Source organism: Radiomyces spectabilis, assembly GCF_025331425.1.
Source record: "Radiomyces spectabilis strain NRRL 2753 chromosome Unknown BYT42scaffold_7, whole genome shotgun sequence".
Lineage (NCBI taxonomy): Eukaryota > Fungi > Mucoromycota > Mucoromycetes > Mucorales > Radiomycetaceae > Radiomyces > Radiomyces spectabilis.
This window is the reverse complement of record NW_026251932.1, coordinates 919,169-940,855: the sequence shown is the minus strand read 5'-3', so window position 1 is coordinate 940,855 and position 21,687 is coordinate 919,169. Positions and strand designations below refer to the sequence as shown.

The window sequence follows — 21,687 nt, the reverse complement described above, 5'->3', positions numbered from 1 at the left end:
ATAGCTTGGTTGAATAAAAATAGCCCTAATGGGCAGTTGCAGTTTTCGCGAATTTTCATACTAGCGACATACAGAAAAACCTACCATGTTGCCTACAAGACCATTCTTCGATATATCGCAATTTTCCTTGTTCCCGCGAAAGAACCCTTTTTATTTTATGACCGACGAAATAGGTTGAGAAACCTTGGATACGTGCTGCATTCGGCGGAGGTGACGTGTCATCCCAAAAATGGTCTTGATGATTGGCACCGCCTTTCTAATCACCGCTTACAGCACTTTTCTGCTCTCCCCTTCTTCAACCTCAATTGCCTGTCATTCACCATGTTTGCGGAACTGCGTCGTATGAACGCGAGACAGGTAGATTTCTTATTTTATCTTGATGCTTTAGCGAAATCGTACTCGGTCATGTCAAGATGAGGCAAGCTAATGCGGATGCTGTAGGTCGCGTTACAGGTTCTGAATATCCTCACGATCGCCGCCTCAGCGTTGATGATTTGGAAAGGTTTATCTGTTGTAACCAATACAGAAAGCCCTATTGTAGTGGTATTGAGGTAAATGAAAAACAAGAGCTTTGGAGGAGGGCCACTAGAAGCGTGGCCTTTTTTCTTTTATGCCATAAAATTCCCCAAAAGCGCATGAAAAAAAAAGACGTGTCCTAAATCCGTTATCATGTTGGTTTTTAGTGGAAGTATGGAACCGGCCTTCCACCGTGGTGATCTGTTATTCCTTCATTTACCCAAAAATGACCCAATCCATGTCAATGATATCTGCGTATTCAAGCTACCGGGACGGGATATACCCATCGTACATCGAGTGATCAAACTTCATGATGAGTGAGTGGTCTCAAACTTAACCTATCATTCATTATCGTTACTAAAACTACATTCCAGTGTGAAAACACAAAAACAATACCTGTTGACCAAAGGTGACAATAACCCTGGCGACGACCGAGGGTTGTACGATCGCAGACAAATGTGGATCCATCAACATCACGTGGTGGGCAAAGTGAAAGGGTAAATAGAAAACCAATGTCCCTGGCATTCCGTTCTGAACTGACACATTTTATTTCATGGCAACAGTTTTGTTCCGTATGTGGGTATGGTGACTATTTTGATGAATGACTATCCATGGCTCAAGACCGTTTTACTGGGCATTCTCGGTCTATTTGTCCTGATTCATCGAGAATAAACAACCTCAATGCGAAGAAAAGAAAGCATAACAGCAATTCGATAGTGCAGGAAAATAATAATAAAAAAAGAGCATTGGAACGTGTATTGTAATAATTTCTAGATGGTTGTTAATGTATCTCCTTGTACCGTAACATGCGGTTTTTTTTTTTTTTTTTTTTTTTTTTTTGGCTTCTCTCGGTTATTGTGTAGTATAATAATGAATTATCATCTTTTTTTTTTTCTTTCGCTTCGTTGTAGTAATCAGTCTATGAATCAATTAGAGAAAAGGAGCAAGGGAAAAAAGGAGGGAGGGAGGGAGAAAGGAAGGAAGGAAGGAAAAAAAAAAGATCTTCTGGCACCGATACATGTCGAAAACCGCTTCATTTATTTTTCTTATGGCCTGTAATACCGTGTTTGATCAGGCAATAGATCAACAGAGTGTCGTTGATAATGAGTGCCCAGGCCGTGGGATCTGTCTTTGTCTATTGATTGCGATTTCACCTTCAAAGGAGCCAATTTTTGGCACGGCGCCATGTCCCATGTGGATCTGGAAAGTGGGTGAAAAGGATAGGCTTGTTGCGCATGTTTGGCATGCGGTAGACGTGGGTCATCCAAGCTGTAACGAACACGATGGGTTTCTTTCAACGTGTCAACCATGGCTGGATAGCTCAGCAAGTGATGTGTGGTCAATGGGGTACTGGAGGCTCTAGGTATCGGCGGTAAAGCAGGGGCGACTAGTGGAGACATGCGGTTTCTGGTGCTATGGGATGTCATCAAGCCCGTCGCACCCTGAGTAGGATGACAATACGGAGACAGCGAATCGTATGATACACTATAAGGTCGCTGCAAGTCCATCGACGATCTTGATAGCTTGTGACGCGGTGGTTGTCGCGGAGTATTCATGCTTAACCGTCGTAAAGAACGTTGTAAATCGGCCAAACTGATATCATCATCATCAACGCCAGGTTGATGCACCGCCGTTCCTCGCTGCTGTTGATGCTGCTGTTGAAGGGTTTGCATACTGGGTGTCCTTGACAACAAGGACGGATGGATTCGATGGATGTCATTGTACCCGTCTTGGTGGTGCAGGGGAGGTGTTGGATGCACAGATATGCCGTCGTTCCCTAGATTGTCGTCGATATCATCCCTCAGTGGCTGGCTCTGGCTGCGGTAATTGGTGAAGGAGTGAGATATCAAACCTGCCGACGCTCGACGGGTGATTTTAGACGACTGTAGCTGAGAAACATGAGGACTGGATGGTTGGTCGTCGTGACGCATAGAGGACAAGATATTCAGCGATTGACGACGATGTGAGGGGGATAGTGACCGATGGTGATGCTCGCCAGGAGCTTGGTCCGTCGGTGATTGTCGAGTGATCCAGTTTTTCACATCGTCGGACCGTTTCTTCCTGAGTACAGGATGAGGTCGACCTTCCACAGGTGACTCTTGCGGATACGGGGTTGGGTGGTCGCTATTGTTCTTATCCTTTTCCAGTGTTCTCCACTGTGTTTCCCCCTGTGGGTGGTCATAAGCAGGTAGGACCGGTTTTGCTTTGCCTCGAGCACTGATACTGGTCATGCCACTCCCGAGACTCATTTGATCGTCGTCGGGAATAGATTCGATGGGCGGTGGGACAAATTCGACATGAGGATCTTGAGCAACCAATTCCGCAATGGACCGGCTCCATTCGTCGATCCACTGGGCTTTTTCCAGTGATAAATGTTTGGGCGCGTCGGACGGTTCGAAAAAGGATTTCTCCTGCGCAGGAGATGGAATGCCATAGTCGCGGAGTGGCGGAGTCGCAGAATGCATCGCAGTGGTAGGGACGTTAGGATCGGTAGCCAGAGGCGGATAACCTACCAAGTCGTTACTATTCATCGGTCGCGCCATCGGCTGCGATTGAGCCAATAATTGATCCCGCACCGCATTGGCATATTTCCACATCTTGGTCAATACAAATAACCATCGTTCGAGGTCTTTATCTTTTGGTGCCTTCATAACGTGACACTGTCCGTCAAAGGTGCGAACACAAAAGCATCGGGACTGCGTCAGGTTGAGTAGTGGCAATGTGTTGATTTGTTTGGAAGATGGTGTATCTGGTTTGAGAATAGAAATGGACGAAATGTTGGTAATATCAACCGTCCATTTAGGGTATTGATAATAGCTTGCTAATTTGGGCCCGTGAGTTCGGTCCGAATGACGACGTTTCAGTAGCGATAAGCGATGGTTGGTTTTAGGTGTGGCTAGCAATGGCGAGGTCAAAGATAGATTTAACGTGGCGGAACATGGGTCTTGGTCGAGTTGGGTTAATCGAAGAGTGGGATCAACAGGCATATCAATAAAAGTATCAGGCGGCAATTTAACTTTTCGGCTGGATAAACAGCTCAATGAGGTACCGTCAAAGCGGAAAAGTCGCCATTGCCATTTCTTTTTTCCACTTTTATTTGTGCACAAGTAAAGATGACCTTCAAATACGGGCGCTGAAGCAGGTACTTCTTCCTCTTTGTTATTGTAGAGTGAATCACACAGTTCCCGATCCGTCGTCAATGGCGGAGATAGAGGTAACGATGCACGGCAGAAGGACATTAGATACAAAAAAATTAATAATAGGCAAAAGGTCAATGGAAAGGAAGAAAAAAAATAATACACAAAAATAAAGAAGAAGGGAAAAAAAAGAAGGAAAGGTGAGTAGAACCCTTTCAAGTTGAGGATGAATAAAAGGAGACAGTTCGAGACCTTTTCCTTTTATTGTTACGTCGTTATCGTAATGCCTATCCAAAACAGGCAATTTGTCATTCACCATGCCGATTACCAAGATCTTCAAATCAAAACCGCAAGTCTCTCCCATCATCTCCCTGAACCGATTTTTTTTTTCTTTAGCACAGTCAATCTTCATTTTTGCTCCTAAGCAGGAGCGGATCTTTTTGAGCACACAATGAACGGTTGCATTTATCATTCGTCGGCTCTCCAAGAAAGATTTCACGTCATTTTACTTCGGTGAAACCAGTTAATTGAGCAATCAAACATCCTATTTTTTTGTATTGAAGACTTCCATTGCTTGGTTTTTGCATTGTATTGGTACCCCTTCTGATGATGCTTAGTGTCTTTGTGTTTCCTGGACCGGCAAATTCATCCGGGACAAAAAAAAAACTAGATGTTTTTGGCAAAAAGCCCAATGAACCGGGACTCAATCTAGAGCCTGAATGGTAAAGTTTGGCTTTTGTGATATCACACGCTAAACGGACGGTGGCGAACGCGGATTGAGTACAATGGTTCATTTGTACGACCGCCCATGCGGAGCGGCGATTCTCGACCGTTAGACTTGTATTCATTGTGTTGCACCATGCATATGCAAATGAAAATCCACAATGACAAAGCGCAACATGGACATGGTGTCGTGAATTTGTTAACCAACAAAGGCGCGAAATGACATCTTTTTTTAAACTTCTTTGAATGGAGGCCGGCGAAAATTTGAAAACTAATTTTTAAAACCCCATTGACAGATGGGCATTTTACATGTTTAGAAAAATCTAGTTACACCGGGCTAACATGGTCCAGGACCTTCCGAGCATAGCATGACATGGGACCGCGCGTTGCTAATTTCATGAAAGGATTAAAACAGTTTTCAATAGGAACGGCACCATCAATGTATGGTGCTGTTGCTGTATTGTGGTTGACGCTTAATGATGTTAAAACGCGTGTGAAATGATCACTGTAAATTAAAAAACTTTTCGAACCATCAACAAGTTTTGTGGCACAAAGAAGAAAATATGACGATAACAAGGGCCACTGAACTAACCATTATTGTAGTCTATGATTATTTGCATTTCCTCAAACTAGGGTCAGTATGATACATGCAATTTGAACCGCAAAGTATAATAACGTACATTGAGAAGGAATGATTAGCATACCGAGCCATAAGATAGCACTGGTGTACAGTATGATGCTTTTTTTTCACATTGCATACGACGGTGACGCTTTACTAAAACAATCTTGAAAGCAATGCGACAATCAGTATATGTCGTTGAGAAAACAAAATTCTTAAGCACCTTGCAATATGTAAGAAAATGAATGTCTTTTCCACTGCATCTCGAAAAAACTTGCAATTTCATGACAAACAACCCGACAGCAATGTGTAATCCAATACTGTATGGTCCATGGATTGAAGTATTGTTATTTATTACTCAAAGTTACTTGTTGTAGAAAAAAGAGACTAACCCTCAGCTTCAAGGTCGGTATCAAAGTAAAAATGCCCTCGTATTCCAAAATTAACATGGCTAATTTGTCTTTCTCGACAAGGCTCGACATTATAAAACAAGCCTACAAAGGAGAGCCGAAATTGATATAAGCAATATCATAAAAAGTGAAATAATCAGCCTCCCTCTTTTGTCTCGTTGATCCATCCGTTAGCTGAGCATTCCGGAGTAGGTATGTTCGGTCGTCATGTTAACCAACGAGATGCTGCGCCTATAATACAATTGCGATAGAAAATACAAGTTGGCTTACATTTTTTTCTTCGAATGGACAAAAAAAGAGTTACTTTTGTCAGAACATTCCCCGCAAATCATCTCGATAAAACGGTATCTGGATCAGGCTTCGTGGCTCTTGAATTTATATAACTCTTGTTACGGTAGCAAGCTCTGACAACTACCGCAGCTATTAAGACGCAGATACCCACGTATGCTGATCTATCCACATGTATAATATGCTCTCATCATTATATGCCGATGCAACTTTTAAAATTCTAATCTGCAGTATTCGACGCATCATCCGAAATTCTATACCAAGAAAACAAAATCCAGCATTGCGGTGGACTACCTTATTTTGATTAATTTAATTGAATGCTTTGGAAGTGACATTTTTCGGACGTTGGTCGAATATTGGAATTATGTTCGGTCCATGGCGACAGGAGTCCCTGTGACGGATGTGAACCAACCCATGACGTGTTGGAACTCTCTTTATGCAACTTACAACTTGGTTCATATTCCTCGAAATAGACAAGACAGAGACGACGAAGACTCTCACAACTCAATGCAGCATGACAGGTCTGTTCAACTTTTTCCAAAAAGAATTTTATATGCATGGTGTTCAAAGTTTCATATTTACAATTAGAGAAATTAATGCTTCTTGATGTGATAGAGATCTTGGGCTGACATGCCTTGCAAATCCAGACCCAGCATGGTTTTCGTCCCTTCCAATCGATCGAGCTGCCGCGCTTTTTCCTTCATCAGTTCGCGACTCGCTTCGATTTGCTCATCCAATTTTATTTGATCTATAGCCAATCGATCAGTAACCGTTACATGCCATCATATGCGTTCTCTTGTCATCCATACCGGCTTCGATGAGTTGCTTGGTATCGGTGGTCGGAAGTTTGATAAACATGTCACCAAAATTCACCCACAATTTCTTTTCTGCAAAAAATGCCGCTTTGGAGTAAGCAATATGCTCTGAACCAGCATTATAAAGACTTGTGTTACCATTATGTAGCTTCTTATCTATCTGACGCAGCGCTTCTCGATTACTATTTCGTTTGCGATCATAATCAATGACCTAGATGTTGCATAAAATGAGTTTGCCGAAAGACACATAAAGTAACGCGTAGCGTACCAGTTGTTTATTGATTAGAATATCCTCCGCAATATGTTCCCGCTCGGCAAGGACTAGTTATCTACTGTGAGCTTCTGATAATACCAATGTGATTGTTATATAATCCTACGTTGTTCGATTTGCGTGGCAACAGACATGAAAGAGACAGCGGGAGCGTTCAAACCAAGCCACTGCAGAAACGTGAGGGGATGGGAGGCGGAATTTGAAAATGGAGCAAGCATCCCTTCTTATTGCCCTTTCTCTTTTTATTCCCTCCCCACTGCGCGGCTATAATGAGTGTATTCCCCAAAGAAACCATCAAAGTAGGGCAACCATTACCATTATTTTTGGCAGACTAAGATATTGATGCCTTGAACGAACAGAATATTGGCGAATCGTTGGGTGTGACGAATCTCAAGGACGAAGTGGCAGCTGCTTTGACACAAGATGTAGAATACAGAGTGCATGAGCTCATTCAGGAAGCGAGCAAGTTTATGCGCCACTCGAAGCGATCCAAATTAACCGTCGACGATATTAATGCAGCACTGCGTGTGAAAAATGTAGAGGTACCTGGATGGGCATCGTTTTTGATTTACGCGGATGGTTAATGGCCAATGTCAAATAACTGTGCTGACCGGTTGGGTGTAGCCACTTTACGGATATGCGTGCGGCGAGACACCTCGATTCCGAAAAACCACGGCCAATGCCACAGATCTGTACTTTGTGGAAGATGAGGAAGTCGACTTCGATACCATTCTTAACAAACCGTTGCCGAAAATTCCGTTGGACGTCACTTTCACAGCACATTGGTTGGCCATTGAAGGCGTGCAACCGGCCATACCACAGAATCCCACTCCCAGTGGTAAGACTTTTTGCAGGATTGCGAGAGGTTGTTCTCGAGTAGGAAACTTATTGTTTTTGGTTAGATGCCAAGGCCGACCTTTTGACAAAGCGTCCCAAACACCATGCGGCGTCGAATGGCATCAATACCGACCAAGTGGATGTGAAACCACTTGTGAAGCACGTGTTATCCAAGGAATTACAAATGTACTTTGAACGCATTACCGAAGCGGTTTTGAGTCCAGAGGAACGATTAAGATCGCAGGCTTTCGAAAGTCTCCGCTTGGATCCAGGCTTGCATCAGCTATTGCCTTACTTTATACAACACATTCATAAAAAGGTAACTGAGCACAACGTCTCACATCGTACCTATCCAGATAAAGGAGACTCATTTTCATTTCTATTTTAGGTGACGCAGAATCACAAAAATCTGGAGGTGCTCGATGCGATGCTTTCCATGGCTCACTCACTGCTAAACAACAAGCATCTCTTTGTGGAACCCTATGTAAGTACGCAGCATATACAACTGAACTGTCGTTGAAACAAAAAGGATGAGAAGAACGATGGAAGTGGATGTCAGGGTGACTAACACGTTGGTGTATTTAGTTACATCAACTCATTCCTCCTATTATGACGTGCTTGCTTGCTCGTACTATTTGTGAAAATCCTCAACAGGATCACTGGTCGATACGTGAACGGGCCGCTTCTCTGATTGCTTTTATTTGTCGCCAATACGGTCAAGCTTATCACACTTTACAACCACGTATTACAAGGACGCTTACGCGGGCTTTCCTGGATCCGGCTCGACCGCTGACGACACATTATGGTGCTTTAATTGGATTGGATCATTTGGGATCAGAAGTGACTCGTGTGCATGTTGTGCCTGACATTCAATTTTACATGGAAAATCTCTTACAGCATGCATTACAAAGCAATAATTCTATCCGACAACAAGAAGCGCGGCATTGTAAAGATGCTTTGGTGGTAAGTCGGAAAAGAGAAAAGAATTGGGGGAATGATCGGGAGATCGCAATGACTGATCAAACATGTAATGAATGGGTTACAGGATATTCTGCGACATATCGGACAAGCTGATATGAACATGATACGACGTCAATCAGATGACTCTGCAGGATCAGAGACGAGAATGGAAGAAGATGAAACAGCGGCTTCGGATAAAGATAAGACGGAATTAGCAGAGACGGTTGGAAAAGATATGGCGGAAGCTCTTTTAGAAAAGGATGACAGAAAGGCATTAGTGCAATGCGTTGTTAAGGCGACTAGACTGTTTCATAATGAATAAAGACAAATTCAGACAGTCATGAAAAAAAAAAAAAAATAGACAGAGAGCAAGAGAAGGCAAAAGAAAAAAAACACATAACATCAAAAAAAAAGACAAACAAAAGCCCTTGAAGCATTTTACAGTACCAACCACTCAACTACTTTCCTTCCACAATCACAGATACAAATAAAACCACCCAAATAGAGGAATCAGAAGAATAGGGAAAAAGAAGCCAACCGAAAACGAGAATGTAAAAAATTAAAAGGTTTCGACATTTCGACGTTTCCCGTTGAACAAGGAACGCCACCCAACCTTGTTTCCTTTTATGACTGAAAGTGTGGGGCGATAAGAATAACTTTGATTGCAAACCGTACTGAAACATAAAGTATGATAATAATAAAAACAAGTTAATCATCCAATGGCAGCCAATGGCATTGGTTTCCTTGTCGTCCTTGACAGTAGGGTTCATTGTGTTCAAAAAATAAAGTCGTCAGCAAAATCCAAGCATGTTTGTGTCACGAAACATCCAACTTTAATTATCTAACTCAAAGAAAAAAGTTCTCACTGGTCGGTTACAAAGACGCCCGATAACAACAGGAAGTGTACTTGTAAATGAGGGGTCATCTTGACCTTACTTTTTGCCGCTCCAACAGGAGAAACGGAATCAACGCCATTTAATCCATAGGATGATCATCAAGATTAAATGTTGGGGAAAAAATAACAAAACAAAGTCAAGCCGAAAAAAAAAATCCAGGGGCAAAAATGGGACTTGTCTTATCTGTCAAGTTTGAAGGATAGGAGGCGGTTTTTGTGTTTACATGAGAAGATAAACATCCAACGTCGCCATTGCACAACAGCTGTCAAGCGTAAATCTTGAGTCAAGGATGTTACATTGTTGATATTGCTTCAATTACCATTTAGGGGGGAGGGAAGGGGGGAGGAGGAAAAAACCTCGGTTGACCATCACCGCCGCCGTTTTTCGCTGACCACTCAATAGATACGATAGTGTCATTGATTGTTGGGGTTTCGCAAATAGTTGTCAAAATAAAATGGTCTCATTGAGTTGTTGTGGATACTTCTGGCGAATGATGAAATTTGTTATGATTTCATGTTTCAAACCAATAAACATTTTGATCTTGCTACAGGATGCATGGGTCATTTATGTTGGCAATGGGGTCATGATGAATGAGAAAGATTTCAAAATGAGCTGTAGTGATGAAGAAAACTGTCATCGGGTGCGGTGAGTGAACCGATGATGAATGCATGGCCTACTGTAATGGGTTTTGCCATCGGACAGATTGTTTTTTTTTTTACGCCATACGCTTTACCATGCGAAAAAATAAAACGGCAATTCATGGAGCGGAGTTGTATGACAAAGTTATTGTTGTTATTTTGCCATCTTGCCTTTTTCTCCTTGGGGTTGTAGGATGAAAAGCAAATGAGATACAAAAAAAAACAAGCGAGTATGGAACAGGAAACCCAAACAAGCGGGAAAAAAACAAGAAGTCGGCAAGTGAAGCAAGAATGAAATGGGGTCTCCAAACGAAACTACCATTTGATGCTTTGTATACAATAATATTACCATGTTTATCAACCGTTTCATGTCTCTTTCAAGGCCAGTAGAATGAAGCTCTACTTGATTTAGTATGTCTGTCGTGAACTGGAGAAGCGGTGGGGTTATAAAATTTGAAGTCTTGTCCTACATGAATGAAACTGTTTGTCTCGTGTACCTCGCTGTCAAACATCATCACCACGTTGTGGAGAATGACAATCTATCTCACTTCTCCCCCCTTGTCTTTTTCTCTCTCTCTCCCCCTCAGCCCTCTAAAAAAGAAAGAACCCCTCTTTTTTTCCCTCGGTTCAGCTTCCGATCGAGGATCGAAAAAAAAAGATATATAAAGGAAATCATTTAACTACCAAAGACTCAACAACAACATCATCCACTGATCTCTCTCTGATCTCTTCTCTCTCTCTATCTCTCTATATCTTCACTACTTCTCACTCCATCTGATATTTGTTCTACTTGTTTACCATGCCTCCGGATAGACCTACCAAACCTGCTCTTCCCAGACCTTATCCTGCTCCCGTGAAGCGACCGAATTAAAAAGGAAGCAACTTATGGCGGTCTTGCGGCCAAGACTCGAATCGCATCTACCGGTTTATACCAGATATACATACAGTTTTTTTTCGTCTTCTGCTTCTTTTACATACCCCTTATCTCTACATCTCGGTGCTTCGTGACGCTTGATGGATTTTCATGTTCATACGATTTTATCTTTTTCTTTTTACATTTACTAGTAGATTCTTTTTCTTTTCTTGTCTCTTTTTCTTTTCGGATGTGATTCTTTCTGCTCTCTTGCCAAAGAATACGATGGTTATTTTTGTATATATAATAATCTTTTAAGACAGGTTGTCTTTTTTTTTTTCCTTGTTACCTAAAAGATCACTCCATTTCTGAATAAATCCAAGATCCATTTCCCGATCGATAAGCCAAAAAAGAACCACGGCAGTTTATACGTTTTGTCCATGCGGGTAATACAAAATGTCAACTCTAATCCGAGGGTTTCCTTGAATATCTCGATGGCGAATTCTCCGTTCCGATTATTATTTTTTTTACCTAAACGGAAGTGTCGTAACCACCTCTTTCTGAAGGACCTGCCTCTGTCAAGCTTGTCTTTAGCTAAACGACGTGACCAAAAAAAAGGGAAAAGCTGGCTGAAGAAAAGGAAGCTCCTGTAGACAGCAAAGAAAAATAATTGAGTGGTGAGATAACAAAATGTTGTCGCGGTGCGCTTCCGCTTTGTGTGGTACTTTCTTTTCCGTTTGGCGTTGGACTTTGAAATTTTCGTGATTTTGTTGTTACTTGGCCAATATTTTTTTTTTCTGTGGGCTTTGTGTTTGATACACCCCGGGTTCTTTTTTTTCTTTTTTTTTTTCGCACTGTCATGAAACTCAAAGAATTGGAGAGTATTCTTCAAGACTGTGCGGTATTTTGTAAGTATATTTGTCTATTTTTTCAGGGACCTGTTGAGTACGCGAATTCGGTTGGCGTGAAGGATTCTCAATAGTTGTAGGACTTAGCCGACCCAAAGATTCAATATGAACAATACCCTACAACGGCTCATTTAGCGGCACGCATGTTATATACAGCAGATACCGTGTATGGCGATATTGAAGACAAAGCAGTGGGAGATTTTGGCAGTGGATGCGGCATTCTCAGTATTGCCGCTGGCATCTTGGGCGCAGGGTACAATGTCGGTTTTGATATCGATCCCGATGCGATTGCAATAGCCCAAGAGAACTGTGAAGAATTTGAGTTGGATATCGATTTTGTGTTGGCCGATCTTAGTCAATATGTGCCTGAACGATTTCGCGGCAATCTGGATACCATTGTAATGAATCCACCTTTTGGTACCAAGACCAAAGGCATTGATATGGTACTTTTGAAAAAGGCTATTGAGGTAAGAGAAAAAGGGGGAAACCAAAGTATCAGCAAACAAGTGACGATTTTGTGTTGACATGGTTGATTTGTGATGATTTTCGGGGATATATCCAGATTGCAAAAGTAGCTGTTTATTCATTGCACAAGACATCGACTCGCGAGGTAAAAATTTCACTGTGGTGATTTGAAAGTGGCATGTATCGTTTTTTGATCAACCATATTATTGTAGCATATCATGAAAAAGGCAAAGGAATGGGGAGTGACGTGTGAAGTGATTGCCGAGTTAAAAGTAAGTCATTTCTAAAATGGGCAAGGCGCCCAATAGGAAAAGGAGCGAGTGTTCATCCACATGGATGGCATACATCTTTATTACATGGAAGAAACTTAACCGCAGCAAAAATACTTGTTACTTCTTTTTTCCTAGTTTGATGTACCAATGATGTACAAATTCCACAAGAAAAAGTCAGTTGATATTGCCGTCGATTTTCTACGCTTTGAAAAGAAGCAATAAAAAGTAATAAAAAAAAAGAGTAAAAAAGGACACTTGTTGGCTGACCCGCAGCATGATCACCTGCAATGTCACATGCACATCTCTTTAGTCCTGCGCCAGCTTTTTTTTTTTTTTTCTTATTTCTATTCCCTCAAGAATTACGCCTTCTCCACTTCTTCTTTTTTTCCTTTTTCTTTTTTCTCTTTCTCACTCTCTTGCTACCTAGTTTCTCTTACATTCACCTTACTTACCTGTCTGTATAACGTAAGTCTTTTTCACACACAAACCCACTACATAAAAAAGTTGGCAATTACTTATCCCTTGTCTCTTGCAGCATCAGTCAAAACTCATTATGCGTTCGAAATTTAAAGATGAACACCCTTACGGTAAGTAATGCATGGGACCACCTGACATGATGCCAAGCATATGGGGAAAAAAAGGTCCACAGACTCATGTGGAAAAGGACCCGGTGGGCAAGTTCAAACCGTCTTGAAAGGGATGGATGGAGGGGAAAAAAAGGACTTTGAGCACACGGTGGCGTAGTAAAAGGAGCATCCATTCACAGAAAAACAGAGACTGATAAATGACCTTCTTGGTTTCTTTTTTTCTTCATTGAAACCAGAAAAACGCAAAGCGGAAGCAGAACGAATTCGTCAGAAATATCCCGATCGAATTCCTGTGATATGCGAAAAAGTGGAGAAGAGCGATATTCCGACCATTGACAAGAAAAAATACCTGGTGCCCGCCGACCTCACGGTGGGTCAATTCGTCTATGTGATTCGAAAGCGTATCAAGCTTAGTCCAGAGAAGGCCATCTTTATCTTTGTCAACGAAATCTTACCGCCCACTGCAGGTAATAACCTTTCAAAATAAACCCCATTTAGCCGGATGTCATTGCAATCAATATCTTTTTTACTTATTATTTTTTCCTTTTCTAGCGCTGATGAATGCAATCTATGACGAACATAAAGATGAAGATGGATTCCTGTATATAACGTAAGTTCCTTTCTCTTTTACTCTCGAGTTTGGAAAGCAGAAAATTAACAATTATTCATTTTATGGCAGATATTCGGGCGAAAATACATTTGGATGCTCAGCAGAATAAACTCTGTTTCCCATTGTTTTTATCTTTCGTCCTTTTATCCCTTTTGATTTTCTTTCCATAATCAATTCCGCAGTCTCCTCCTTTTATACTACATTGTCGTTGTTGTATTCGCAGATCTCTGTAATAAATTGGTACAGAATATACTTTGCTTTCGCTAAAAAAGGGACACTCAACATTTTTTTCCATCCATATCACGGAGAAAGACGTCAAAAACGCAGAAGTTTTTAGAGAACCAAACAACAGTGATGGACCTTTCTTTTAATTCCAAAATAATTAGAATAGGTGATACTACATGCAATTTTGCATTACATGACCCAAAGGTCCATTATGCCACATCCAACTTAGATGTTCAACTTGGTGTGACGCCAGTTGCGTCTCTTGGCGTTCCAGCTAATAACAAAGAGGAAAAAAAATAAGACGAAGGTTAGTTAATCTACACACATTACACACCATCGAGCTTAATCTCGTCACTTACCGAATCTTAGTATCAGACTTCAAGCGGAACCAGTGGGGCAAAGGACGGTTTTGCTTCTGAGCCTTACCAAGCTTGACCTTGGTTCTGAATGACTTGTTAGAAGGCTATGTAGAGGAAAACAGGGCATTAGCAGGGCGAATAAACGAACGGTCGTGGCTGTATATCCAGGAGAGAAGAAAGAAAAAAACGACGAGAGCAAGGACGGTGTAAGAACGTATAGTATGTGATGGATCACTCGGAAACCTTGAAGGGCGACCATCATCGTCAGGGAAACAGGCCGATCGTTCCATCCATCGATCATCCATTCATCCATCCTTGGGATCCATTCATCCATCCACATCTTATTCTTCGTTTTTTGCCTATTTTCTTCTCTCTGGATAACGGAATGAGTTAGCTTCATGCTACGTACCATGATTGGCAATCTGTCAAGTGAAAGAGGAAAGTCTCAAACTATGCACCAGCTCGGCTTCACCTTGGGCAAATGCGCCTCCGCCTCCCCGCTGCTTCTCCTCGTAGCAAGTCACACCTCGCCGACAATTCATAATTTAAAGCTCAGACACACCCAGCATTCAATGATCGAGAGGACAAAAGGGTCTTACTGTTTCCAACTTTTTTTTTTTATATTGCATATCCTTTTTTTTTCTTTCATTGTTGTTCTCTCTTCATTCCATGTTGCTTCTAACGTCGCTTTAATTGATTATCTAATGTACGTCGTTGTTGTCCAAGCCATGAGTTGGGATAGACTTTGGAATGGGCAAGCTCTTTGTGGGTTCGACGAGCTACATCGTACCATGCAGAAATAATCAACTGCTGCTCACGTCGTGTCTGTAAACGATGCTCATGGAGTTGTTTCTTAATAGGTACGTTGTTAGCTTGTATGAAATTATCTAAAGTGAAAAATGACCGATTATTTCTTACCTTTAATTTCTCATTTTCTTCGTCGCGCAGTAATAATTCCGCTTTGAGGGAAGCCACCGCCTCGTCGTAATTACCGGCATCGTCACCCATCTTGGTTTCTTTGAGCATTTTATCTTGCTGCTTGATAAACTGTAGCAAACAAAAAAAGGCATGATTATTCTCATGTTCCTCTGTTCTTCCGGCAAGTCCAAATCATCCTTTCTTTACCTCTTTTGCCTTTTTCAGCTTGACTTGCAATTCACGAATTTGTTCTTGTTGTTGAATCGCTTGCTGCTGGAGATGCGCATTTTGCTGTTTAAGTGGTTCATCATCTTTGGCTTCAAATGCCGCAAGGGATGCCTTCATTTCACTACGTGGAGACCAGGATAGAATGTAAGAAATAGATTTCCACGTCATGTCTCCAAGACGACGATATCCTCTGTATCGTATTTGTGCGCATCATTTGAATATGGGCTTACCTGTTCAATCGCTCTTTCTCTAGCAGTAAATCTTTGGTCTCAATGCTCTGACTTTGCAACATGTCCTTTTCAAGCAACAAGCGATTGATATCTTGCAATTGCTTTTTCGTTTGCTCTTCGAGATTGCGCGACTTTTCTTCCATGGCTTTGAATTGCATCTTGAGATCGTCGGCGGCGCCTTCTCCAAAACTGAATCGGTTTTCCGCCATCTTGGTGCGTAGCGTCTCGATTTCTTCTCGCAACGACTTCAATTCCTTTTCAAGGTCATTGATGTGCAATCGTAAGGGTAAAGTGTGAGGTGACTGATCCAATAGACCATCGGGAATGCCTTCGCGAATACGAGCCATATCGCTTTGCAAGATGTCGCGTTCTTGAGAGACTTGCAAGTAGTTCTTCTCAAACTGATTCTTCAGACGATTGGCATCGTCCAAAAGATGCTGCAACACCACAGCTTTATGATTTCGATCGGCTGCGTTTTCCTCCTGCAATGCTTTCAATTGACGTTCAAGACGCCGTTTGGAAAGCTTCAACTCTGTCACATTCGACTCCTTGAGCGAGTCTTCTAATGATCCTCTCAGATCATCTTCGTCTAGATCCATGTCATCGTCTCCCAGCTCCGTGGGTTGCATGATCGATCGTTCCGCCGAATTAACGCCCAATTGAGCTTCTTGCAAATGATCTTCCAGCAATTGGATACGATCCATATCTCGGGTCTTATCCACCTCCAATGATTCGATCTTTTTCGAAAGCTGACTGATCTCGTATTCCATCTTGTTCTTTTCTCGAATCAGCTCGTTATTTTTCGTCTCAAGCATGGCCACCTGATCCTTGTACGAATCCATTAATGTCTTGAACGCCAATACTTTGCGATATTCATCTTCAATTTGCTGGTTGCGATCCATCAACGAGTGATTGGTTTCCTCCAAGACCTACGATAGAAACCATGTTCCTCCGATTAGAAAAAAAAAAAAGAACGCGATAATGGATCCGTGCGCTAGACGCTGGATGGATGGGTATTATTTACCTTGATCTGCCGTCGGAGATCGGCACTTTCTTCAAGTTTCTTTTTGTACTTTTCAATCACGTTTTCTGCTTTTTGCAATTTTTCGGCGGCATGGCGATATTCATCTAGCTGATCTTTCAACTTGATTGCTTGTTCTGCTTGTTTTGTCAATTCTGCGCCCTACAAAGTGAATGAGCATCGCTCAACAGGAATAATCCCACGGTTGGCTGCATTCAGGTCATTTACTTTTCTTGTCAACTCTTCGATCGTGTTGGATTGGGTATCGAGAAGCATTTCCGCTTCTTGGCGTCGATCTTCACTTCGTTGCCTGATGGAGGTACACGTCATTAAAAAAAACTTTTCTGATGAACCCAAGGATACTTACAAATCTTGTTTCAAGTGTTCAATTTCGGTCTTCATGATAAAGTCTGCTCGACCTGTTTCGTTGGCTTGGGCCACGGCGGTATCCATTTCGCGTAATCGTAGCTGCAAATCCTCTTTTTCGGACTCGAGTTCATCCTAGATTGACACCCACAATGAGACGAAACAAAACCCAAAACGTCGTTGATTTAGGGTGCTTACATATCGAAAGCGCAGTTGGGCATGTTCTTCGATCAGTTGTTTATGTGACGCCTCCAATTCTTCTTTATCGTACACGGCCTTGGAAATATCATGATGGCTTGGATAAACAGGTTCCCTACAACCGTGACATGTCAATGACACATGATGCGACGTTTACATTTTTTTGTTTTGCTCGACAACATACTCTAGCTGGGTATAATGTTGACCAGACGCAGTATACACCTGCGCATCATCCGCCATTCCTCCTGGTTGCACCAAACTCATCATCTAAAAAAAGCAATTTGTTTTTTTTGGGGGGGTTTCGGTTGGATGAATACGATGTTCATAAATGTGTGCATTGATTGGGGAGAGGGGTCCTTTTTTTTGTCGCACCTCGTCAATGATAACCATCAAGGCTTGTTGACTTCGTTGTGATAAGCTTTGGATGCGGCCGATATAGATTTGGTTGTTATGGCACTGTACAGCGATGAATAATACCAATTGACACAGCTTATTCGTCTCTCGGATATCGGCGTCCTTTGCAATAATATTCAAATTGACGGCTGGCATGTTGGCAAAATCTTGTCCCAGTACTTCTTCGTAATAGCGTGAAACGAGCTTGTACAGCTTTTTCAGGTTATTAATTTTCAACACCCAGTTATCGCCCACATCCGCCGAGCGAATGAGCTTGAACCATTTCGGATCACTAACACAATTGCTCTCAAGGTCAATGACAGGCTGTCTCTTATTTCGGTAGAATTTTCTCTCTCTTACATATCAGCGAGTGCTTCAAAAAGAATAATGCCGTTCGATAAGTCGGTAATGTGTGTGCAAATTTGCGAGATGTTGGGAAATGTATTGATCTAGGCAAAAAATGTATACTTGGTTTCAATGTTTTCGACTGGCTCTTGGAAAACTTGAAACATACCCATTCCACGAATGCTTCTGCGTGAGCTTCTTCTTCTGCACTAGCTCTCATCATTGTATTAAAACTATTTTATGCAAACGAAGAACAAAACACGGGAATGGTATGAAAAAAAAGAGAGAACCAGTAGCTTTCCTTTTTTTTTAAGACGAAGAAGAGGGACGAAAATGAGGGGAAAGGAAACAAGTGAGGAATGAGGAATGAGGAGGATAAGGCAAAGGCGGTAAAAAGGGAACAAGTTACAAAAAAAAAAAAACCACTAAAGCCAAGTCTGTAGGCACACCAAACAAAAAAAGCCGAGTTCCAATCTCACCACGTTGGAGCCAGTGAATTGCGTTTTTAGGAAAACTGGCACGCTGTGTGACGTGTGGTAAAGCCGCAATGTTTTTTTTTCTTTCACCAAGGGAAACAAGGGGAATCAATATGAATGATCTGCGACGAATGATGACCCAATTCATAACACTGCCACGCATCACTTTCTTTTCTCCTTTTTCTTTTTTTTTCTCTTTCTTTCTTGTCTTGTTTTCAAGCAAATTAAGAATCATCATGACACTAAAATAGATATAAGTTATAGTTAGACTCTTTGACATTCCATATGGGTTTCCGTGGGATCCATAGGTAACGCGCAAAAAAAACCGAGCTTTTGCATCTGCGAGAACATCTGGGTATCTAATAAAACCGTATATCCAGTGGTGGGTCAGCGTCAGTGCCCCTTGTTTTTTGTACATCAAACGCCACTTTCTAATTCATCAAGAGACTTACATTCCAAGTTCAGATGGATACATTGTTGTTGTCCGTTGGGCAATTGCCGACACAACTGTTGCTTGGTTTGGTCAATGGTGTAGTCATGACGAGGAGCGGCATCGACGAATTTGTCAAGGCGACCAAGTTCAGTGTTCAATGGGGTTTCCTCTTGCTCGGACATGGCTTCTTTGGGCTTTCGTCGTCGTCTTTTTTTTTATCTCCGCATAAGTATCATGGTCATAATCTTATCCAACGATACTCACGAACCACAAGTGATGGATGCGAACGGAAAGAAAATAGAAAAAATAAAAATAAAAAGCAGATATGGAAAACCGACACCATCACAATTTGCAACATGACATGCTTCGGAGTTGTAACTGTAAGATCACTCCGAAGCAAAGATCATGAACCTGACTGCAACCATGGTGCTTTGACCATCCTATGTGAACAGTAGCTATGTCAGTGGACGCCATTGAAACTCTTGAGGAACATGAATTCCCCAATCCATTCACCGATTTGGGACATCTCGTATTCCAAAGAAGCCTAATCCGTATCTCCCATTGGCGGACATCCAACCACCCTTATACCAAAAAGAACAACAGCCCTCTTTTTGGCACTCTCATCTTTTTTTCTTATCCTGTCAAAGTTTGGCTGCTTGTCCTACATCCAAATTTTCTCCCATGCCTCTCGATCAGCAACCACCGGCTATTACCACCCACATCTCGGATGGTATTGGCCTGACGCCTATGCTTGATATCGGCGCCCACAGTAATGGTAAGAGACAACGAAGGTCAAAGAACGAAGACACAAGGAAATAACATCGATGGAATGACGCTGGTCTTAGTTCAAATCCTGGCTAAACTCGAGTTTCAGAATCCTACTGGAAGCATCAAGGATCGCATGGCCAAGTATTTACTGCAAGGTAATATTAATGGGGAGTGCTGGCGTGGGGGGGAACAAGTGTGTATTTAAACCCATATTGCAGAATTTGAACGTCGTCATGACATGGACCCCAAGGACAACAAGAAACGAACACTTATCATTCCTACCAGTGGTAATCTCGGTATTGCCATCGCGACATTAGCCGCCAAACGAAAGTATCGCATCATCGCTATTGTGCCCGAACGTACGTCCAATGATCGTGTTTCGGTTCTCAAAGCGTTGGGTGCCGAAATTTTGCGATCGCCCAATGAAGCTCGTCCAGAAGCGCCCGAAAGCGCTTATTCAGTGGCAGCACGTCTGGCTGAACAGCTTCCCGACGCTCATGTTTTGGACGAGGTGGGATTCATCAATCCTTAAGAAATCTGGATAGCCGGCATTCTTGTTAATCCGCTTGTTAGGTGGCTCTGAGGGACGTTTCTGCTTACGATGACCTTGCGGAAGAGATCCTTCAGCAGACTCAGATGCAGTTGGATTTCTTAGTGGTCGGTGTAGAGACCGGCGCGACAGTGACAGGGCTGGGTAACTATATCAAAAAGCGATTGCCATCCGTCAAAGTGATTGCTGTTGAACCGACCGAATCCATCATCAGCGGTTCGCACGGTCATCCCATTCGCGCCGTAAGTGTTTTGAGTGAGCCTCTTTACTCCATTGCCGATGTCCGTGACTGACGAAAGCTACAGGACTGGAAACTCGAAGATCTTGGCAACAATTTTACTCCATCCACTCTGCAAAAATCGGTGGTGGATGAATGGATCAAGGTTACAGATAAAGAAGCCTTCTCCATGGCGAGACGGTTGATTCGAGATAACGGTGTCTTGTGCGGTAGGTTGTCTTTTTTAGATACAAACGGTCATGTTGATCCTTCTCAAGGTGCTGATACTTGCGAAAAAAAAAAAAAAAAAGGTCCTTCCTCCGGTGCCGTCGTCTCGGCTGCTTTGAAACATGCAGAAACAGTTCCTGAGCACACCACGCATGAATATCGAACAGTGGTGGTCATGAACGACACCGCCAAGAATTACACTTCCACGCTCTTGTCGGATGACTGGTTCTTTGAGAACGATCTTGCCGATGATGTGATCTCGCGTGAATTGGAATATTTGTCGAATGACCGTTATCGCGCTGTAAGTGTTTAGGTGGTCAGTTCTAGTAAAAGTCAATAAGCATTGACCGGCTTTTTGTTGTTGGCTTTTTAGGCCAGTGTGGAAGATTTGCAGTTGCCTGCTGCGGTCACGATTACCCCCTCAGCTACCGCCTCGCATGCCATGGACCTGATGCTGGAGCGCGAATACTCACAGCTGCCGGTCATCAATGCATCAAATAAGAAACTCGTCGGTTACGTATCCTTGGACGCTTTACAAGCAAGGTTGGAACAAGGGTCTATCAAACCCGGCGATTCCATTGAACAAGCCATGTTTAGCTTCAAAAAACAAGCCGGCGCTCAATCAAAATATCAACTCATTACACCCGATACCAGTCTGGCTGATCTTGGTAAGTTCCTTCTTCTTTTTTTGGTTTTCGCTCCGCCCTGGTCATGATCGCAGTAAATAAAAACCGGGCTTTTTTTTTCTTTCTGTAGCAAAATTCTTTGAAAAGAATTCCTTTGCCATGGTCACCGATGTGGGACGAAAATGGTGTTTGGGTGTGGCAACAAAGTACGATCTCATCAGCTTTTTGCATCGTCGACAGTTCCTCTAAACACAGATACATCACTGTACTCATATACACGTACACATGGGCCATCAGACAT

The 21,687-nt window shown here is 42.3% G+C and overlaps 11 protein-coding genes across 11 annotated transcripts; 5 read left to right on the top strand and 6 right to left on the bottom strand.

Annotated features, from left to right (window-relative positions):
• The first annotated feature begins 255 nt into the window (after nt 1-255).
• On the top strand, nt 256-1,351 carry BYT42DRAFT_571378 (uncharacterized protein). Its single transcript, XM_051568494.1, has 5 exons — nt 256-357; nt 442-551; nt 684-833; nt 891-1,013; nt 1,080-1,351. The coding sequence occupies exons 1-5, from the start codon at nt 322-324 to the stop codon at nt 1,186-1,188; spliced, it is 528 nt and encodes a 175-aa protein (XP_051423049.1). The 5' UTR covers nt 256-321; the 3' UTR covers nt 1,189-1,351.
• Nucleotides 1,330-3,878, bottom strand: BYT42DRAFT_571375 (uncharacterized protein). Its single transcript, XM_051568493.1, has one exon. The coding sequence runs from the start codon at nt 3,753-3,755 to the stop codon at nt 1,563-1,565; it is 2,193 nt and encodes a 730-aa protein (XP_051423048.1). The 5' UTR covers nt 3,756-3,878; the 3' UTR covers nt 1,330-1,562.
• A 2,318-nt stretch (nt 3,879-6,196) lies between these two features.
• BYT42DRAFT_571372 (p53 and DNA damage-regulated protein 1) lies at nt 6,197-6,976 on the bottom strand. The gene is made up of 5 exons (XM_051568492.1): nt 6,886-6,976; nt 6,777-6,829; nt 6,647-6,719; nt 6,503-6,580; nt 6,197-6,441 (listed from the first exon to the last, which is right to left on the bottom strand). Exons 1-5 carry the CDS (start codon nt 6,911-6,913, stop codon nt 6,287-6,289), a joined length of 387 nt encoding a protein of 128 aa, XP_051423047.1. The 5' UTR covers nt 6,914-6,976; the 3' UTR covers nt 6,197-6,286.
• A 273-nt stretch (nt 6,977-7,249) lies between these two features.
• On the top strand, nt 7,250-8,136 carry BYT42DRAFT_497277 (uncharacterized protein; the record flags this gene model as incomplete). The annotated part of the gene is made up of 4 exons (XM_051564485.1): nt 7,250-7,321; nt 7,404-7,617; nt 7,682-7,935; nt 8,005-8,136. The coding sequence occupies 4 exons, from the start codon at nt 7,250-7,252 to the stop codon at nt 8,134-8,136; spliced, it is 672 nt and encodes a 223-aa protein (XP_051423046.1).
• Nucleotides 8,137-11,744: 3,608 nt separating this feature from the next.
• On the top strand, nt 11,745-12,952 carry BYT42DRAFT_571366 (methyltransferase-like protein 5-like protein). The gene is made up of 5 exons (XM_051568491.1): nt 11,745-11,871; nt 11,959-12,338; nt 12,434-12,481; nt 12,549-12,608; nt 12,744-12,952. The coding sequence occupies exons 1-5, from the start codon at nt 11,823-11,825 to the stop codon at nt 12,828-12,830; spliced, it is 624 nt and encodes a 207-aa protein (XP_051423045.1). The 5' UTR covers nt 11,745-11,822; the 3' UTR covers nt 12,831-12,952.
• A 209-nt stretch (nt 12,953-13,161) lies between these two features.
• Nucleotides 13,162-13,914, top strand: BYT42DRAFT_497706 (autophagy protein 8; the record flags this gene model as incomplete). The annotated part of the gene is made up of 4 exons (XM_051564515.1): nt 13,162-13,195; nt 13,432-13,662; nt 13,748-13,805; nt 13,875-13,914. The coding sequence occupies 4 exons, from the start codon at nt 13,162-13,164 to the stop codon at nt 13,912-13,914; spliced, it is 363 nt and encodes a 120-aa protein (XP_051423044.1).
• A 287-nt stretch (nt 13,915-14,201) lies between these two features.
• On the bottom strand, nt 14,202-14,821 carry BYT42DRAFT_571359 (60S ribosomal protein L39). The gene is made up of 3 exons (XM_051568490.1): nt 14,799-14,821; nt 14,390-14,493; nt 14,202-14,304 (listed from the first exon to the last, which is right to left on the bottom strand). The coding sequence occupies exons 1-3, from the start codon at nt 14,799-14,801 to the stop codon at nt 14,256-14,258; spliced, it is 156 nt and encodes a 51-aa protein (XP_051423043.1). The 5' UTR covers nt 14,802-14,821; the 3' UTR covers nt 14,202-14,255.
• Nucleotides 14,822-15,067: 246 nt separating this feature from the next.
• On the bottom strand, nt 15,068-18,174 carry BYT42DRAFT_496697 (uncharacterized protein; the record flags this gene model as incomplete). Its single annotated transcript, XM_051564440.1, has 10 exons — nt 15,068-15,241; nt 15,308-15,436; nt 15,515-15,656; nt 15,766-16,694; nt 16,976-17,096; nt 17,154-17,287; nt 17,351-17,447; nt 17,571-17,592; nt 17,668-18,035; nt 18,104-18,174. Coding segments are annotated over 10 exons (2,187 nt in total), but the record flags the coding sequence as incomplete, so codon positions are not given.
• Nucleotides 18,175-18,486: 312 nt separating this feature from the next.
• Nucleotides 18,487-19,306, bottom strand: BYT42DRAFT_571349 (uncharacterized protein). Its single transcript, XM_051568489.1, has one exon. The coding sequence runs from the start codon at nt 18,980-18,982 to the stop codon at nt 18,494-18,496; it is 489 nt and encodes a 162-aa protein (XP_051423040.1). The 5' UTR covers nt 18,983-19,306; the 3' UTR covers nt 18,487-18,493.
• Nucleotides 18,639-19,306, bottom strand: BYT42DRAFT_571348 (uncharacterized protein). Its single transcript, XM_051568488.1, has 2 exons — nt 18,945-19,306; nt 18,639-18,872 (listed from the first exon to the last, which is right to left on the bottom strand). Exon 1 carries the CDS (start codon nt 19,177-19,179, stop codon nt 18,982-18,984), a length of 198 nt encoding a protein of 65 aa, XP_051423041.1. The 5' UTR covers nt 19,180-19,306; the 3' UTR covers nt 18,639-18,872; nt 18,945-18,981.
• A 372-nt stretch (nt 19,307-19,678) lies between these two features.
• On the top strand, nt 19,679-21,635 carry BYT42DRAFT_546366 (tryptophan synthase beta subunit-like PLP-dependent enzyme; the record flags this gene model as incomplete). Its single annotated transcript, XM_051565879.1, has 8 exons — nt 19,679-19,772; nt 19,843-19,920; nt 19,984-20,276; nt 20,339-20,557; nt 20,621-20,762; nt 20,928-21,061; nt 21,134-21,428; nt 21,517-21,635. The coding sequence occupies 8 exons, from the start codon at nt 19,679-19,681 to the stop codon at nt 21,633-21,635; spliced, it is 1,374 nt and encodes a 457-aa protein (XP_051423039.1).
• Nucleotides 21,636-21,687: the final 52 nt, after the last annotated feature.

Bases quoted from the DNA above. Each gene is read 5' to 3' on its own strand.
- BYT42DRAFT_571359 (XM_051568490.1), bottom strand. The intron at 14,305-14,389 runs GTAAGTGACGAG...CTTTGTTATTAG, and splicing joins AAGTCTGATACTAAGATTCG to CTGGAACGCCAAGAGACGCA.
- BYT42DRAFT_571348 (XM_051568488.1), bottom strand. From the start codon at position 19,179: ATGTCCGAGCAAGAGGAAACCCCATTGAACACTGAACTTGGTCGCCTT.
- BYT42DRAFT_571349 (XM_051568489.1), bottom strand. From the start codon at position 18,982: ATGTACAAAAAACAAGGGGCACTGACGCTGACCCACCACTGGATATAC.
- BYT42DRAFT_571366 (XM_051568491.1), top strand. From the start codon at position 11,823: ATGAAACTCAAAGAATTGGAGAGTATTCTTCAAGACTGTGCGGTATTT. The intron at 11,872-11,958 runs GTAAGTATATTT...TGTAGGACTTAG, and splicing joins TCAAGACTGTGCGGTATTTT to CCGACCCAAAGATTCAATAT. The intron at 12,339-12,433 runs GTAAGAGAAAAA...GGATATATCCAG, and splicing joins TTTTGAAAAAGGCTATTGAG to ATTGCAAAAGTAGCTGTTTA.
- BYT42DRAFT_571375 (XM_051568493.1), bottom strand. From the start codon at position 3,755: ATGTCCTTCTGCCGTGCATCGTTACCTCTATCTCCGCCATTGACGACG.
- BYT42DRAFT_571378 (XM_051568494.1), top strand. From the start codon at position 322: ATGTTTGCGGAACTGCGTCGTATGAACGCGAGACAG. The intron at 358-441 runs GTAGATTTCTTA...CGGATGCTGTAG, and splicing joins GTCGTATGAACGCGAGACAG to GTCGCGTTACAGGTTCTGAA. The intron at 1,014-1,079 runs GTAAATAGAAAA...TCATGGCAACAG, and splicing joins GTGGTGGGCAAAGTGAAAGG to TTTTGTTCCGTATGTGGGTA.
- BYT42DRAFT_571372 (XM_051568492.1), bottom strand. From the start codon at position 6,913: ATGTCTGTTGCCACGCAAATCGAACAAC. The intron at 6,830-6,885 runs GTAGGATTATAT...GTAGATAACTAG, and splicing joins TGCCACGCAAATCGAACAAC to TCCTTGCCGAGCGGGAACAT. The intron at 6,581-6,646 runs GTAACACAAGTC...CATTTTTTGCAG, and splicing joins AGATAAGAAGCTACATAATG to AAAAGAAATTGTGGGTGAAT.